General features: G+C 33.1%; 1 protein-coding gene across 1 annotated transcript in view; it reads left to right on the forward strand.

The window, feature by feature from the left end:
* LOC119073081 overlaps positions 1 to 16,332 on the forward strand; it is a 74,765-nt gene that overhangs the window by 53,304 nt on the left and 5,129 nt on the right. Inside the window, 6 exon segments of the mRNA XM_037178394.1 lie at positions 4,500 to 4,612; positions 4,862 to 5,017; positions 5,963 to 6,235; positions 15,057 to 15,248; positions 15,313 to 15,443; positions 15,802 to 15,897. Of these exon segments, the coding sequence (XP_037034289.1) occupies positions 4,500 to 4,612; positions 4,862 to 5,017; positions 5,963 to 6,235; positions 15,057 to 15,248; positions 15,313 to 15,443; positions 15,802 to 15,897 (961 nt within the window).

The raw sequence follows: 16,332 nt of genomic DNA on the forward strand, positions 1-16,332 counted from the left end.
CATTAAAGTTGCAGCAATGTTCGGACAGGCGAAGTAATTTATTAAATGACTACATTATGTTGCTATGTGTGCACTTTATATAGCTATTATATAAGTGGGCATTTTACAGTTAAATATAACTGGTGAATACAGCTCAATGTAGCTGCACAGTTTATGTTGGTGTAATGCAACTGCGTCTGGACGTTCCATACAAAATAAGGGGCCAATTGAAAAAAATCTATTCCGGTGCTTAGATTCCAGCGCGTTGATAGTACATTACGTCTGTGCTTCAAAGATTTAATTCCGACGGGTGGGGAAAATATAGCCTGACCCAAAAAGTTACTCTTCGAAATACTGTGTTTTACGTAACTAAGCAATGTAAATGCATATTTTATACGAGATAGTACAATCTCGAGTACCATTAACATTTCTGTAACTCGTAAAAACACTACCGTCACGACTGAGTAGCCCAACTCACGCTTAAACAGCGAACCTTTCGATCACATGAACCGATTTTGATGATTTTTTCCCTGATTGATATGGTCTGGAAACTGATACATGCACCAAACCTTCATCAATCTTCAATTCAATCATCTTCGAACTTAGGCTAGCATTGAACAATGCCAAACAGGAAAAAATTTATCAAAATTCCTACTCAGAGCCTCGAATTCGACGTGACGAAAACGTGATACTAAACTTATAAAACCCCTGTTCTTCGTACAGGCATTGAAACTAAAGAAGAACGTAGGAAAATGGAAGTAAATAATGGAACATTTTTAACAAAATATTATAAAAATTTAGTTTAACTGCAGCTGCTGCGTTATTTTTTGTTTAATTTATTTTAAATAAATTTTGTGTTCTCATTTTGCAATTATCATGCATAACATTCACAATTTAAAACACTTAATTCATATTCCATTTTTTTCGCAAGCCGAACAAACCAAATGTATCACGCGGTATCAGCTGTTATGAGGTAAAACAAAATTAGTTGAACAAAAAAAAATCAAATAAAATACCAACAATTGTGCCATGATATGCGTTAGCTACACTCCAATATTCTCAATAATTAAAATCCTGTATTTTTTCTGTCGAGGTGTGGATCATGCAAATTTTCACAAAAATTGAATTTTGTTTCGTGAATAACGGATGTAACACACCAACATTATAATGAAAAAGAGGATTCCAATAATTTGTGAAAATAAACATGATGCTTCCTCTCTCTGTTTACCTGCAACATACCTAACCTAAGTAAACTTTTACTATTTGCTGGTCCGGTTATACGTTTTAATTCCTTTTGTCTATTCGATTTGAATGAAAATTAATTATACAACAAATCAGCAGAACCAAACATGTGTAATTTAGCATAGGTCAATATGTGCAAAATTATCATTCGCAAATATTTGACCATATAGATCAATGTAGAATATTAGAATTGGATTTGGAAATGGAACAGGTAGTAACAATATTACTCTAGACGATTGAGCTAAGATAGCGAAATGTTTTTCTGATAATTTGTTGTATTTTCAAACGCTGCCTGTCGAAAAATCTAAATTCTACTTCACCTGAGATTTTCTGTACAGAACTGCATTGTTCGATATTCGATAAGACAAAAAAAGGAAGAAAAAAAAACTTTAACCAAGTGAATAGCAGAGTATGGATCGTTTAAACACAAAGAACCTCGAATCTGTCCTTTACCACCGATTCGAAGAGACAATTTGTCTGGATTCTTTGCCAACGCATAGTTTATAATACCTTGAGCTTATTGGCAAACATTTCTAGCAATGATTGTGATCGCAACTTTTTTGTTTCAGTTTGAAATTAAGACTGCATTTGATATTATGTCTCGGAAATAATATGTTTTATCTGCCTCACAGTGTGTGAGTGAGATGCTTCTTTTTCAATTATAAGATTCTTATTTTCATTATTGTAATATCACATCCATTCCTACAAGTTGTTGATCCAAAGCAAGGAATTTATTACTATGAAATGTTAATGTCATATTCATGAATGGTAATATCCGCAATTTAAACCATCCACTGTATTTACTACCAGCGACATGTAAAAATTGAATAGCTTCTCTTTAGTGGTTTTTGTTAGAAATGAAATTCTGTCTATCCTCCTATACCTAATAATGCTGTAAATATTATACACAACCGGATTGATTAATACCGTTTTCGTAATATGGCTTTTAAAACAGTTTATTATTATTCGCATAAAATAAAGTCAACCGCTGGTGACAGATTGGTAATTCCCTTACAGATTGTACATAAATAAATTTATAAAGTTTTGATTCAAGATTCACAAAATTGAATTAAAATTTAACTTTTAAAAGCCATAAATTACATCTCTGTCTAGTCTATGCTGTATACTGTAAATAAATTTATTCCTATATTTACCGTCTAAATGTTAGTATCCTACAATAACAAACCGAATTCACAAACAAAGCGTTCCCCACAGAAATTAGAAAATTTCTCAAAAAGAAAATTATTTACGAAAAACAAACCGAATTAATTTTCCACAAACATTGGCTTTCCCCGTATAACAAGAAAATTATGAAACGTACAAAGCGCAGAAACTAAGCAAAAAAAATCGTTTCGGTCTTAGTTTACAACCTTCTATGTATGGCATGCTTTTTATCGCTTTTGAATGACCGTTTGTTTCTTTTTCTTTGCTTCATTAAAGCTTAATGAAATTCATTCATTCCCATTGCAGATCATGTAACAAAAATTCTTTTTATGTTCCACTGTGTGTATGTTATGTTTAGATAACTTTAGTTTCCGACCGTTTGCCCTATTTATGCCTTTATGTCGCAAACACACTAATCCTATCTAAATAGCATATTCATATTTGATGTTACAGTTTCACTTTTGATTGACGTTGTAAAATGTTTGCGTAGATCCAACAGATTTTGCCTAAATTGTAATTTCGTGTACATGTCGGGAAGATTCTCTTCAAAAATGTTGAAGGATCATTCTATACACTACTTTCAGCGCAAACTATAAGCAGTTTTGATAACTCATTTTATTGATTTTGATTCTGTGGCGTTTTGAGTGACTTGTATTAAGATTTCATTATTTAGATGGTCCCATCAACCGACTAAAACTTTTAATAAATTATATTTCTTTACTCTTTCATTTAAAAACAAACTGTTTCTCAACAATATTATGCTTAAATTATGGCTCTCAAGTGATACTTTTACGTTTCATTGAAAGAGTGAAATGATACAAACACTCTTAGAGTTCATATTCATTCAGTTGTCTTTCACATGTCTCTCCAAGCATCACTCAAAATTTATTCGAGCATCAAATATTATCATTTTTATTGTGTCGCTGCAAGATGATGTATGAGCGAGTTCATTATTAATCCTCCAGTGAGATTGGTATTTCAAGTAACTTTCGTGGTCTGCATAATAAAATGTTTTTATATCTACATTTTGCAGAGGTATGTGAAGAATCGTAGAATGACTTTATCATCGTTATTAGACTCTAGACAGGACGAGAACAAGACAGCTCTGTCAAAGTATAAATATATATCTGTCGTGTTGAATAACAATTTTGGATACAAAACATTTTAAATTTCCATCAATTTTGATGTAAGCCCTGACGATCATAATTTACGATACAAATCTAGGAATCTTCCTATCGAAATATGTGAATTGATTGGACAATCCAGTTAAATTACCATAAATGTTCATATCACTAAGATTTGACTCAATGCTTCAATTTATAAAAAAATTGTAGATATCTCACGAAGAAGTAAGAAAAACGAAAAGCAATGAATTAGGACTCGTACTAGTGCGTAAAAGTGACGTTTGTAAAAATGAGTATACTAACTCTGTTCATAAAATCTTGTTCCTAACTGAACTAAACTGGAACTTTTCGCATTATTCTGTTTGTTGTCAATCTCGGCTTCGCCTCTATTTACATTCATTTACGCACTGCTGTACATAAAATCACATCTTGAAAATGAATTCAATACGTTCAACGGCATTTCTTAGCTCCTAATTCAATTAGTAATGAAACACGAAAAAATTCAACATCAGACCGAAGCAGCAATAACTGAGACTCAGGTCTTCTATTTATTCAAAATAAAAGCAAGATGATTGCGATGTTGTAGACTTCAAGATTTTAGAAAACTTTGACGAACTTTCATACTTCCATACCATTAACGTATATACATCGTCAGACTTTCCCTTTTTCTTTTTGTTTTACCTGATTTTTCCGTTCATAAAAATTATAAATACACGTGGAGTAAGAATCGACATTAGTATGGATAAATGCCTAAAGAAATAAAAAAGAAAAATTTTTGAGAATGGGCTTGAATTAATCAAGCAAAGAAATACCAATTCCACCGGAAGTGGGACAACCGAATCTATTTATTTTTTTAAAATAAAATATAAATTTCACAAACAAGACACACAAAAAATAATCTAAAATTACAATTTCTTATTTTTCTTTTGCCCAAAATTATCTTAATCTTTCCACATGTTGAATAACGGAAAATATTTTTAATTATTCAAGAAAAAATGGACCAACTCCAACTGGCAAGGTATACGAGAGCGAGCATCACAATTTGCAGGAGTACACCTACAAGAAAATAACACCTTGCGATGTTTGTTCCCAAGTTTTAAGAGGTATGAATGGCATCGGTAATGTAGGTGGTGGAGTGGAGGTGTAGAGGTAGTGGGGGTGATGGATGGCAAAAGAAATGAAACCATATAAGACTGCACGTATACTGAATACAAAATTTTTCCAAAGAAAATATCAGAGGAACAATACGAAAATATAATTCCAGATTCCCTAATAAATTTCTGAACAACTGAAACAATGCTCAGCTCATACATAATTCACTTTTATTAACTTTTTTATATCTTTGCTCACAGGACATACACGTCAAGGATTGCGATGTAGGATATGCAAATTTAATGTACATGTCGATTGTGCAGCACAGCTGCCAAAATGCCAGGCAAAACAAAAGTTATTAAGACGACAGAAAAGTACATCGGAAATAGAAAATCGTGTTGATGTGGAAGAAGAGAGTAAGTAAAATGTTTCGTTGTTTTTATTTAAAAGCATGAAAAATCTAGGAAATAAATATGCAGAAGATGGGGCACAAAATTGAAAACAAGCAAAAGGAAAGGAAAGGGACTTTATAACATGCAATAAATGGGAAAATTAAATATTTTTTTATGTGCTTGCAAGGTTCATTTTCTTTTGGGAAAACGAAATTGGTTTCTTTTATTAAATGTTCTTTTTTTCCTTTAATTTTTGCTTAGGGATACGGTCGATAATGCTATCGCGCCAATTATCAGTCGACGAATCAAGTAGCTTTATGGGTATAATTTTGCGTATTATTTTTTTTTTTTTTACAAAAAAACATGCTCAATTATGGTAACCGAACGAAAACTCAAGAGCATACACATTGTGACGTAAATGTTGTGTGTACTGTTGTTCTGGATTGGCAGAGGTTTAGAACTTTAAACTTTTTTAGTCTTTTAGATACGGTAAAAGCGTATCGCAACATAACGACTAAATCTGTTACTTCTTTTGTTCAAAGTATTTGATTTCTTACTTCTTCCATTTCAACATTCATTTCAAAATAAAAGACCACGTTAACCGATGACTATCGATTACTTTTGGCGTTTCTGTCGATAACGTATGACAAATATTTCTGAAAAGTGAATACATTGCTTCGACTTTTCGGTTATCTTCATTGAGCATTATTACTTTTATGGTGTTTTGTTGTGCTTAAAATGCATCCGACTGTCTGGAATTAAAAACGAATTGGGACCACATAATTCATCTATTTAATTTCGCTTCTTTACCATTTACCATCGAAATTCGACTCATTACGCTGTGGTTATATCATATAAGTTATGTTTAAGTGTTTTAACAAATTATCAACAGCTAACAACCTCACTTTCATACCATTCATTTCAAATTCAAATAAAAAACGAACAAAAAAAAAACGAAATATTCTCTAGAACCAAATGATATCGATCAAATCTACCGAGTTCTAAAACAAGCTGGACAAATATCCAGTAATAAAACGAACGATAAATCAGCTGCCAATAACGGTACAACTACGGCGGCAGCAGTGACAACAACGGCGTCGGTTCAGCAGCAAGAAATACCAACTTTGAATGTACCAGAATGTCCCGAAAGAACGGTACGTCGTGGACAGTTGAAGCCACAAGGCCAAAATACACAAGTTAAAACTTGTTTAACAACTCCCGCCGCAGATGTGTCCAGCTCAGGTCTGGTTAAATAGCTTTTCAACACTACAACGAATATTTTTCAAGCATGTTTTTTTTACACTTTTTTCTTCGTTTTCTCTGTTCTCTATTTCCATTTTTCGTTAGAAATTTTTTTTATTTCTTCCGTTTAATAAATTACTATGGGGCAACAGAATTATGACTAAAGCTGAAAAGAAAAAAAAATATTATTTTTGCGTCACTGTAGACTAGATCCTATTTGGTAGATTAATTCTTGAAATTTTGGTTAGCTTATTTAGTGTACATTGACAAAAACACCCATTGAAATGGGTTCAACCACGATACACCATATTATACACAGTTAAACATATCTGACCGAATTAATCGGTCAAATCTGGATTTTTAAAACAGAGTTTCATTTCGACATGAAGATGAGTGCAACAGTTTTATTGAGTTGATAGTTGATATCAACATTGATGCATATTAAATGTGATAGTCAGCCAGACCAAAGTTACAATGTACTTCTTCACCTCCTAATGAAACTTTGTTCTAAATAAGCAGTCTTAAGCTGAAAAGTTATTTATCGAAAAAACTGCACCTAGAGATGGCGATGGAGCTCTAGATTATTTTATCTGTAAATGTCCTGACAAGGTCGGTAACCAAACCCAAACCGTATGGTATTTATGAGACAAATGGTAGAAGTGAAATCTGTTGATCCCAACCCAATGCGTGGTAAATTGCAATAGGGGAAACAAGTTCCACCATTTGTTGTTTAGGTATTTTACTTTAAAATGTTCATATTTTCAGCTCTTGAAGTCATCGACGTGAAGATTTTTTTTCCAAATACAAAATTTTATTACCGCCCAGCGCGTTTCCATTGGAAACATATTTCACGCTCTGCATTATTTCCCACAACGAATCTTATTGATTTTTTGATACAAGGATGTGTTCTTTCCCAAGACGATATGTCCAACGCTTTTAATAATTTATTAAGAAAAGAAATTTTCCGACACGAAAATCGGGTTGTTTTGGTTTATTAAGAGTTGACAAAAAACGGTTAACCCATATTTATTTCGATTAAAGTCAATCTTAAACTAAATCATTGTCGTATGTGACAATGTAGCTTTATTTCATGTTATTTGGACACACAGTAATCAAAAACCTGGACGAGAACATCTACTATATGATACAAAGTTTTGAACTGTTACAATCATATCAACTTTCTGAATTTCAAAAAGATGTTCTTTATAAGTATTTGTTGATTGAAACTCTTACAACGACAACGTCGACTGCAAGATCAAGTGCTGACGGAAATTACGTTTTCTTTCCTAGAACCAGAGCAAAGAAATTTCTTTGTCGAAACGTCAAGGAAAATTTCCCGTTCTGAAATAAGTTCATATGAATATTGAAAAAAGTCTTTCAAAAGGGTTGCTCTATTACACGGACATCTTTTAGTTAAACAAAAAAAATATTCACAGTGTTTCTGAAAGTAACAATAAAAAACGCAAGCGAAACTAGTGAAAACTCTATTGAGTTACCTCTTTATTTTATTGGAAAATCGTTGAATCAGTATAATGGTTTTGGTTTTTATAGACGGCAATTAATCTGACATAAACTTTAGCAAGTGAGAAACAAACAAAGAAAATCAATGGTTATTGTGTTGAGTGGTTAGACTGATTTTGAGGGACGCCGACTTGTGTTTGGGAGTAGTGGTGCTCATTCAACAAGCGAATCTGGTAGTATTGGTGCTCTTTCAAGTAAAACTGGAAAGATGTAGTGGTGCTCATCATTCGAGTAGTGGTGCACGAGCCTCGCTTGTCCTTAGAAGTCGGCGCCCCTGATGGCTGCTAGGAATTTCGCGCCGCGTCATTCACAATAATTGACAAAATGACACATTTTGTATAAGGAAAGTGTCACTTTGTGGGTTATTGTGAATGACGCGGCGCGAGATTCCTCAACACCGCCCCTGATTTTGACTGATTCTTTTAATGACCGAGTTCGATTCATTTTCACTAAAAGTGAATACAGCAATCGTGAGCCGAGCGGACACATTTTTTAATTCATTACTACGATTGAAAAACTTGTATTGTTTTCTTCTTTCCAATGATAGTAAACGACGATAGAATATGGTGGGTGGTACGAAATATACAGAAGATTGAGACTTGTCTCAAAATTGAGACTTTCGTTTTCCCGAAAAAATTTGTTCTTCAGATATCTCATGTTGAGAAATTTGCAGAAAATTACCTTCTTGGCTCTACTCCATTGAAAACAATTCCGCTTCGCTTTCTGTTCAAAAAAAAGAATCAGCAAAATTTTAAATAAATTCCAGTGAAAAATTCCTTGGTACATAAATGAAACAATTACGAGCTTTTGTGTCAGATACCAAGAATTTTCCGATGAATGGTTTTATCAACAACAAATTTTTGTTATATTTGAGGCCTATGCTAATATTGGGTTTTTGCAATGATTAAATTGATTCCATTTTAAATCAGAAATTGGAAATAATAAAATATTTATGTGGAGAGGGCAATGTGACTCTATTAAAACTTTCAAACAGAAAGCGAATGGCCGTATTAAATCTGACAATTCTATACTTGAAAGTATCGTCTAGTATTTGGTGGAAAATCCTCTACTTCATTAGTTGAAGCAGACGTATTGCTATTTAAGAGACCTCTGACCAGAGCTCATTGCTCATTTGGTTTGTCCACTGTCGATGACAGATGCGATGACTAGAAAGGTTTCTCGGAAGCTTGAAATCTACAATTTTAAACAACAACAACAAATCAGAAACAATTGCGATAAACATTTTAATCACATTCAATATTCAAAAATAAACAGTGCCAATTTCTGGCGGACCAGTTGATACGGGCACGAGACGGAAATTGTTTGCTGGATTCAGACCGTTATCTGCATTCGCTCGCGGACGCATACGTTCCCAACAACATCGATCAATTTCATTACCAGAAAGTAACTATTAATTTCAGCAAATTGAAGAATATTTTCTTATTTTGTTTTCATGTACATTATTTTTGCACACCTACACACCAAAAAGAAATTCGTTCATTCAAAATTTAATTTAATGTTGTAAAATGCATTACTGTGGAATTTATATTTATAGTTTGAATGCATTTTTGTAAATAAGTTTGTTTTTTTGATTGGAAAATTTAGTGTCAATATTATCAATTCTCAAACAATGTTCGTATAATGTTCGTCGTCATGATTTCGTTCACCACAAGAGTAGTTTTCTTTTGTTTCTTTCGGTTGGTCAATTTTCTTTTTGTATATCGGTTTTTGTAATCTATTTTTAACAATAATTGGAAAGTCATAAATTGGAATTTTCATTTATATAACTTTAATGTTTTCGATATTTGATTCAACCTAATGTGCTGGAAACTGTTACTGGAAAACTTAATTCATTTTTGCTGTTCTGTGTAATGATAATTTTGCTACTATTTTTGAAAGTGTTTTTTCAATCAGCCCTAAATGATTAAAATGAATACTGACCGTTTACTATACATGTGTTTGAAACGAAAACCTGAAACGATCAGAACTCTAACAGTATAAGTTGTAGGAAGCTATAAGTCTAGAAGCTTATCTTACACTGCACGAATTGATTTCAATGAATTGCATTGGAGCATACACTGATGTAAATTGTCGTTACATAATAGTTATTTATGTAACATGAATCGTATGAAGGTATATTATCGCACTAGATGTCAGATTGCCAATCCGAGGCGAAGACGAGGTTGGCAAGACATCGTGTGCGGTAATATATACCTTCATACGATTCGTGTTGCATACAACGTTTTATGCAATAAAGAAAATCACATAAATACCGAAGATAATGTTAGTGTCCCTTGCAAATCCTTTATCGTTCTAGTGCGATAAAATGCGTTACAAATGTCATCACTGAATTGCATAAACGTGTTTTTCTAACTTTATTTCATAAAAGCTACTTGTCGACCTTAAAAGTGAACAATAGGTATTAAGTGTGACGAGGAAATAGAAATGATTTACAATGTAAAAGTTTCGTTTAGGACTATGAAATACAATCGATGTGCGTGAATCATATCATACCTATCATACCCATATGCACAACAAATCCCTAACCAGTGGAGCTTACAACGTAATCCTCAAACACGAACCAGCTTATGTTTTCGGTGTAAGATTAATTAATTACTTTCGTAATATAGCCGGTTATATGTGTGCTGAATTAACACAATCGTAAATTGCGTCTTATAACAATCGAACACAGTCTGAAAACACTTTTGATAAACAAATTCAATACAGCTTCTGTTGTAGCCATAATCATGTTCAGATAATGTGGTTACCACTTGACCTACTCTCTAGGCGAGTTAAAATTTAACTATAAAATCCATTCATCCGTTGCATTAATGTAGTCGTATTTTCATATTAAATTAAACCGAGGCAGTACTGCATCTTAACAGAATATCAACAAAATATGAACGAAATGTATGAAATGCGAAATCAGTGACACTAAAATTCATGTTACATTTGCCTCTTCCTTCACTATTTCTGCGCTACTAACGCAAATGGAAAACAGAACAACCAATACAATAAAAAACTATTAAATTCGATCAAATTAATGCCTATGTCAGTTTCAGACGAAATCGAAGAAAAAAGAGCTGATCATTGATCACTAGCAATCAACAAAATATAGAGAGTTATTCGCTTACTAACATTGCGATTAACCAAGCTTACAGTGTGTGTGTGGATTAACACTAACATCAAATTATTCCAAACTAAACACAGGAAAAATTGAATATCTTTCAGATGACACAACTGAATCAACACGGCCATTTGGTCAGCCTTTATGTCTTGTAGCTGAATCACACGTTTCTGTGGCGGCTCCCCCGAGGAAGGGAGTTCGAAAGAAAAAATAATTTGCTGCCTATTTTCTTCAAATTGTCCAACCCCTTAAATCGCAAGCTTTGGTAGCGTTCACTGCAATATCAGCATCGATCATTTGATTTCAACGTTTATGCTTTACAAATATTATCCCCTTTTGTTTTCAAATGTAACCTCATGTTTGTTACCCATAAAATAGATTTTGTTAGCGTCTTCTTCTCTTTACTGCCCTCTATGTTCTACTTATTATTACTTAAATTAAATGATTTTAGATTTTAGTTAGACAATTGAACATAAGCATTGCTTTATGGAAACATATTTTTTTCTTCGTTTAACTTTTAAATTAATTTCGTGAAAAAATGAGAAAATAAAAAAATTAAATTTTAAATATTGTGCTTAGAATTGTGGGTGCTGATACAATGCTCAATAATGTTGTAAAATTTATTATTATACCCCCGCCCAAAAGTCTGTGATAAATATTTAAAGTTAAATAAATGAAATATTTTATTTCGAAAAAGATCGATTTGCAGTCATTTTCAGCTTTAATTTCTTTTTTAATAATTGGACTGGATTGATGGATTGAAATATTTCATCTTCAATTCAAATGTTTGTATTCGATATTGGATTATATATGACTAAGCCCTATGAGTACGTGTAGGTGATTTATTTAGGTCATCACAAGGAAAAATAATTTTCATTTTTCCCAAAATTGTGATTTTATTAAGAACGGCCAACAGCAGTGTCAATTTTATAGAGATTTTACAATTTCCTAAATAACTTTAAATTCTAAAAAAATGTGAAAACTTTATGAAATTGTAGAAAATTTGAGAAATTGTTTTTCAGAAAATTGGTCCTGACGGCCAGTAAAAGCAACTTAAAGAAGGTGAAGAGCAAAACGTGCAACCTGTGTTAAAAATTATTTTCAAGTAAAACTTGGTAATCTTACAAAACCGTCAAGCTTTTCTATGGTTTACTACTCTGTTACTTCACTTGATTTAAGATACAGTTTCTTACGTTAATCAGAGATAAATGCTTATTTCTATCATCCTTCGATAGCAAATGACAAGCTATGGTAATGTTATAGAAGCCAATCGCTAAATAATTATTAGATAATTATTAGAAATAAAGTTAGAAATGTTGTGCCTCCCAAATCGAATGGGCATTGGGTAGGTCTTAGAATAGGGATTATTTTCCGAAAGTCTGAACTCTCGGGGTGATTTAAAAATTCAATGATTTTTTTGGTGCGGTAAAGAAAAACCGTTTTCTGTTCATTAATCAGTCTTTGATAAATGCATAGCACAATTTTTTTTCAGATTCTTTTACAGATTCTCAGAATTTTACATTTTTTTTCGCCTAAAAAATGTTGAAAAATAAAATCACGGGTACTCCAGCTCCAGTTATTACATACAGTTCTTGTGAATTTTTTCAAAATTTTACATACATTTAACCTAAAGCTTGTGCAGAATCAGCAACAGCTGAACTTCACCGACTGCTTCTGATCAACAAACACACCCTACTTGTATAATATACAATCAAAACACATTCTGAACAACAAGTTAACTACAGTCATACGTGTTATGTGCGCAAATAGTTGACCTTAACGTATGTAAGCCCTGTATGTAGCTTGACTTTGAATTGTTTTCGATACAAAGTGGTCGTCTTTGTTGACCAGCTGGAGACGATCAGCTGTAGCTCATTCTGCACAAGCCTTAGATTTAATGAGTTTATGTAAGAGCACTCGAGTGTTAAAAAATAAAGGTCAAACCCATTCCTTCATCAATTACTCTTCTATAGCATCGTTCTAGTCTCACATTCTACCTCAAACGTCTATAGACTAAGACCCTTCGAGTTCTTGAGATTGGAGACATTTTTCAGTTCTTTTGTGAAACATATATCAATTCATTATATTCTCTACATCAAACACTCAGTCAGGCCAAAGATTGGATTAGCTCAATAGCTAGTAATCAGAATATGTGAAAGCTTACTCGTTTCTTATCAATAATTCAAAGATGATGGATAAACAGAACATCCATAAGAATTCAGACAAATTTTTAGACTACACGCCCACTCGACTTTCCAAAAAATACGACTGTCTGAGATTTCCCATTCATATGGCTAAAAAGTACCTGGTACAGCATATCTTTCTAACAAAACCACTTCGGCTTAAGGTTTCTGGTATTCTTTCATCAGAATGAAAAAGGCCCATCTCACAGAAAAAAGGGCCCCCAGAAATGTTTTCCCCCGGCCAAATATTTTTTTTAGGCACTGAATAGAACCATGTACAGCAAAACTTGTATATATAGTATAATGATCTAGCCTCAAACTCTTCGTGGGTTGTTCACGTTCAGACAGATTATTATTATTGTATTATTGATATAAACGTGTTAAATTGTCTGCATTTAGAAGGCAGATATATAACAGACTGCGCTGTTATACATTAGCAGATGTCAAACTATTCGAAGATTCTGAAAGTGGATTTTATTAAACGCGACATATATCTATTTGAAGCATTACGATAATTACTAATAATTTGTAAGACGTGCCGTTCAGTTGAGGTTTATAAGTTCTGATACACACACCTTGCCTATACATCATCATATTAGTCGCGTTTTTAATGAATTCACATCGTTTACAATTGACTGAACTCGAAACATTTTCTATAGTTCTGCCTTTCATTTATATTTTCATGAATGTGAAGGGTAAACGACTTCAAAGCATAACAATTCAACGTTATTGTGTTTATTTGCTTATTGTCGCACTTCCATGTCGATAATATTTTCATTTCAAGTAGCAACATCTGTCTACGAACGATAACAATAAGATTTTTCTTCGATAAAATACAAAAATGAATTTACGTAACTTTGCATATAACACCTGATTCAATACAATTTATCGATGAAAAATATGATTGTAAGTATGCTAACAATAAAAGTCTAGATAAAAACTCACATGTTTGACAAGTTGCAATGTGAAAACAAGAAATGAAATCAATTTGTAATATAAAAAGGTAAAGGATTCGAGTGTCTAAATTTGAAGATACTAAAAGAAATTAATCCAATTTCATATTCATATGTAAGAATTTTGTTCAAATCGCAGGAATCACAAGCACAAACTTGTACGCTGCAATAGGCTAAAGTGAGTCAATATATACCAAGTCCTTAATTTCAACTCGATAGAAAGATAAATGTAAGTTTTCTAAGCTTTAGTTTTACACTGTTTTCTAAGCGAAAGGCGTTGGTGCTAATAGATAAATAATTTTACCAATGAAGCTTAGAACCTAGACAGTGCAGGGCCGGACTGGTTCGAAAAATCCAATCGGGGGCTACAGTTGGCGACTCTCAAATATATGTTGCATTTTAAGTCAGCTGTTTTTCAAATTGAAGTGTTCTTTTGTCTTTAAACGGTTTACCACATTTACCTGTATGAGCGGATCAGCTGAAAGAAAATGCGTCACTTATTTGAGACTCGCTGCCTGACAAAAAAATGCCAAAAAATGAACAAAAAAGTGTTTATGGTTATGGTACCAGTACCACTGACAATTTATTATGAGAATGCTGTACAAGTTTGGTAATAATTTCTAGCATTAGAATGCTATTAAAATGATTTCTCCGATCGATGATGAGTAAATGATCGGAAACGAAGTCTTAGATTCAGTTTATCTCACCAATATCCAAGATACCGTTTTGCAATTCCAAGGAGTGTTGGTAGTTTTATATACCAAGCGTATGAAAATTCGATAAACCACTGCAAGTACATGAGGTAAATACGCGTTGAATATGGTTTTGGTATAGCATTAAGACTTCATACGAAAGCACTCCGTCACTTCGTTGCAATTCAATTTTTTTTTTAGGTATGAGCATGCTAACGTTACATTTACGGCTTTAAATCTGTTTCCCCATAAATATTTAGCTGTTCTTTATGTTGTAATTTGATGTGAATATTCTATATAAAAACGTAACAACCAACTAACTTAAAACTTAAATTCGAAAAGCAGCTCCACATTCGCCACGTCGTCAAAAGCTTAACTTGCGCATGAAATCGCTAAGTTTAGACTCACCAGAATCAACAGAACTTCACGGACAAATGCGACGACGCTACCAACCCGGACCATCCGGAATGAGCTGTCATGGTGGATCTGGCGGAGGTCTGGAACATACACCACCATCAAACAACAGTCGTTTACATTGTAAATGAACATTTGTTTCAAGTTTATTGAAGGTATAGACGAACTTTCTTTTTTTTTTGTTCAGCTCCATCGAGTCCGTCAGCAAATCGAAAGCTTCTGAGTGCAACACGTAACATAAGAACAGGGTCAGTCGACTTACCAGACGAAATGGAGAAAAGTTTATCATCGGCTAGTACATCACCGTGTCCATCACCTGTAAGACAGATTCAGGTGCTTTGCTTTTGCCTTTTTTATCAGAATTTCATAGAGTTTCGGAAAAATACAATTCTATCAATGCAGCCATACTCCAATGATTTTCAATTTATTTGAATTAAACTCGGAAAACTTCTTCTTTTCATGCTCGGAAAAAGTTTTATGAATAATTCCGTTGCAATATATTTCATCTGCAATCGGGAAACAGAAAACTTGTATTGTAGTAAACATACAAGCAATTTTTATGATTTATTTTCTTTATTGTTTGCTGCTAAAACTGCAACTGAAATTAATGTTTTTTCTTCTCTTTCGAAAAACACAACTAAATAAAAAAAAAATGTTTTCCATTGTACGATTTCAGAAGCCACATAGACTTTTGCCAACAAACTTGTACGTCATACTGTATAACTTTAAAGCAAGACATCCTGATGAATTAGATTTGAAGGCAGGATATAAAGTAAGTGAATTGTTCTTTTATTCCATTTTTATCATCAAAAAAAAGTTTGCAAAATTCGTCGAGTTTGTGAGACTAAAATACGAACGATTATACGACTGGCTGTTGTTCTAGAGTAATCATTTTAATTTGAGGCAGTGACCTGTATGCTGTATACTCTGAGACAATTTCCGTGGCAATATTACCACTTCGACTCGAACTGAAAATTTATCATTGACAGCTTAGGCAAAGCACCAAGCATAGTAATAGAAAAAAGTAGTAAGTCACGTCAGTGTATCCAGTCATTTCACATTTTTAAACTGTTTCAAAGTCATGAGATGAAAGTAAAAACTACTCCATTTCACGGTGGGGCTGAACGAACTTTAAATAAACATGTCGACTTCCATCTCGGTTCTTTTCATAGCTGAGTTAGGGGAGGCGTGTACTATCCAACGGCAC

This window comes from Bradysia coprophila, unplaced genomic scaffold (genome assembly GCF_014529535.1).
Source record: "Bradysia coprophila strain Holo2 unplaced genomic scaffold, BU_Bcop_v1 contig_13, whole genome shotgun sequence".
Classification (NCBI taxonomy): domain Eukaryota; kingdom Metazoa; phylum Arthropoda; class Insecta; order Diptera; family Sciaridae; genus Bradysia; species Bradysia coprophila.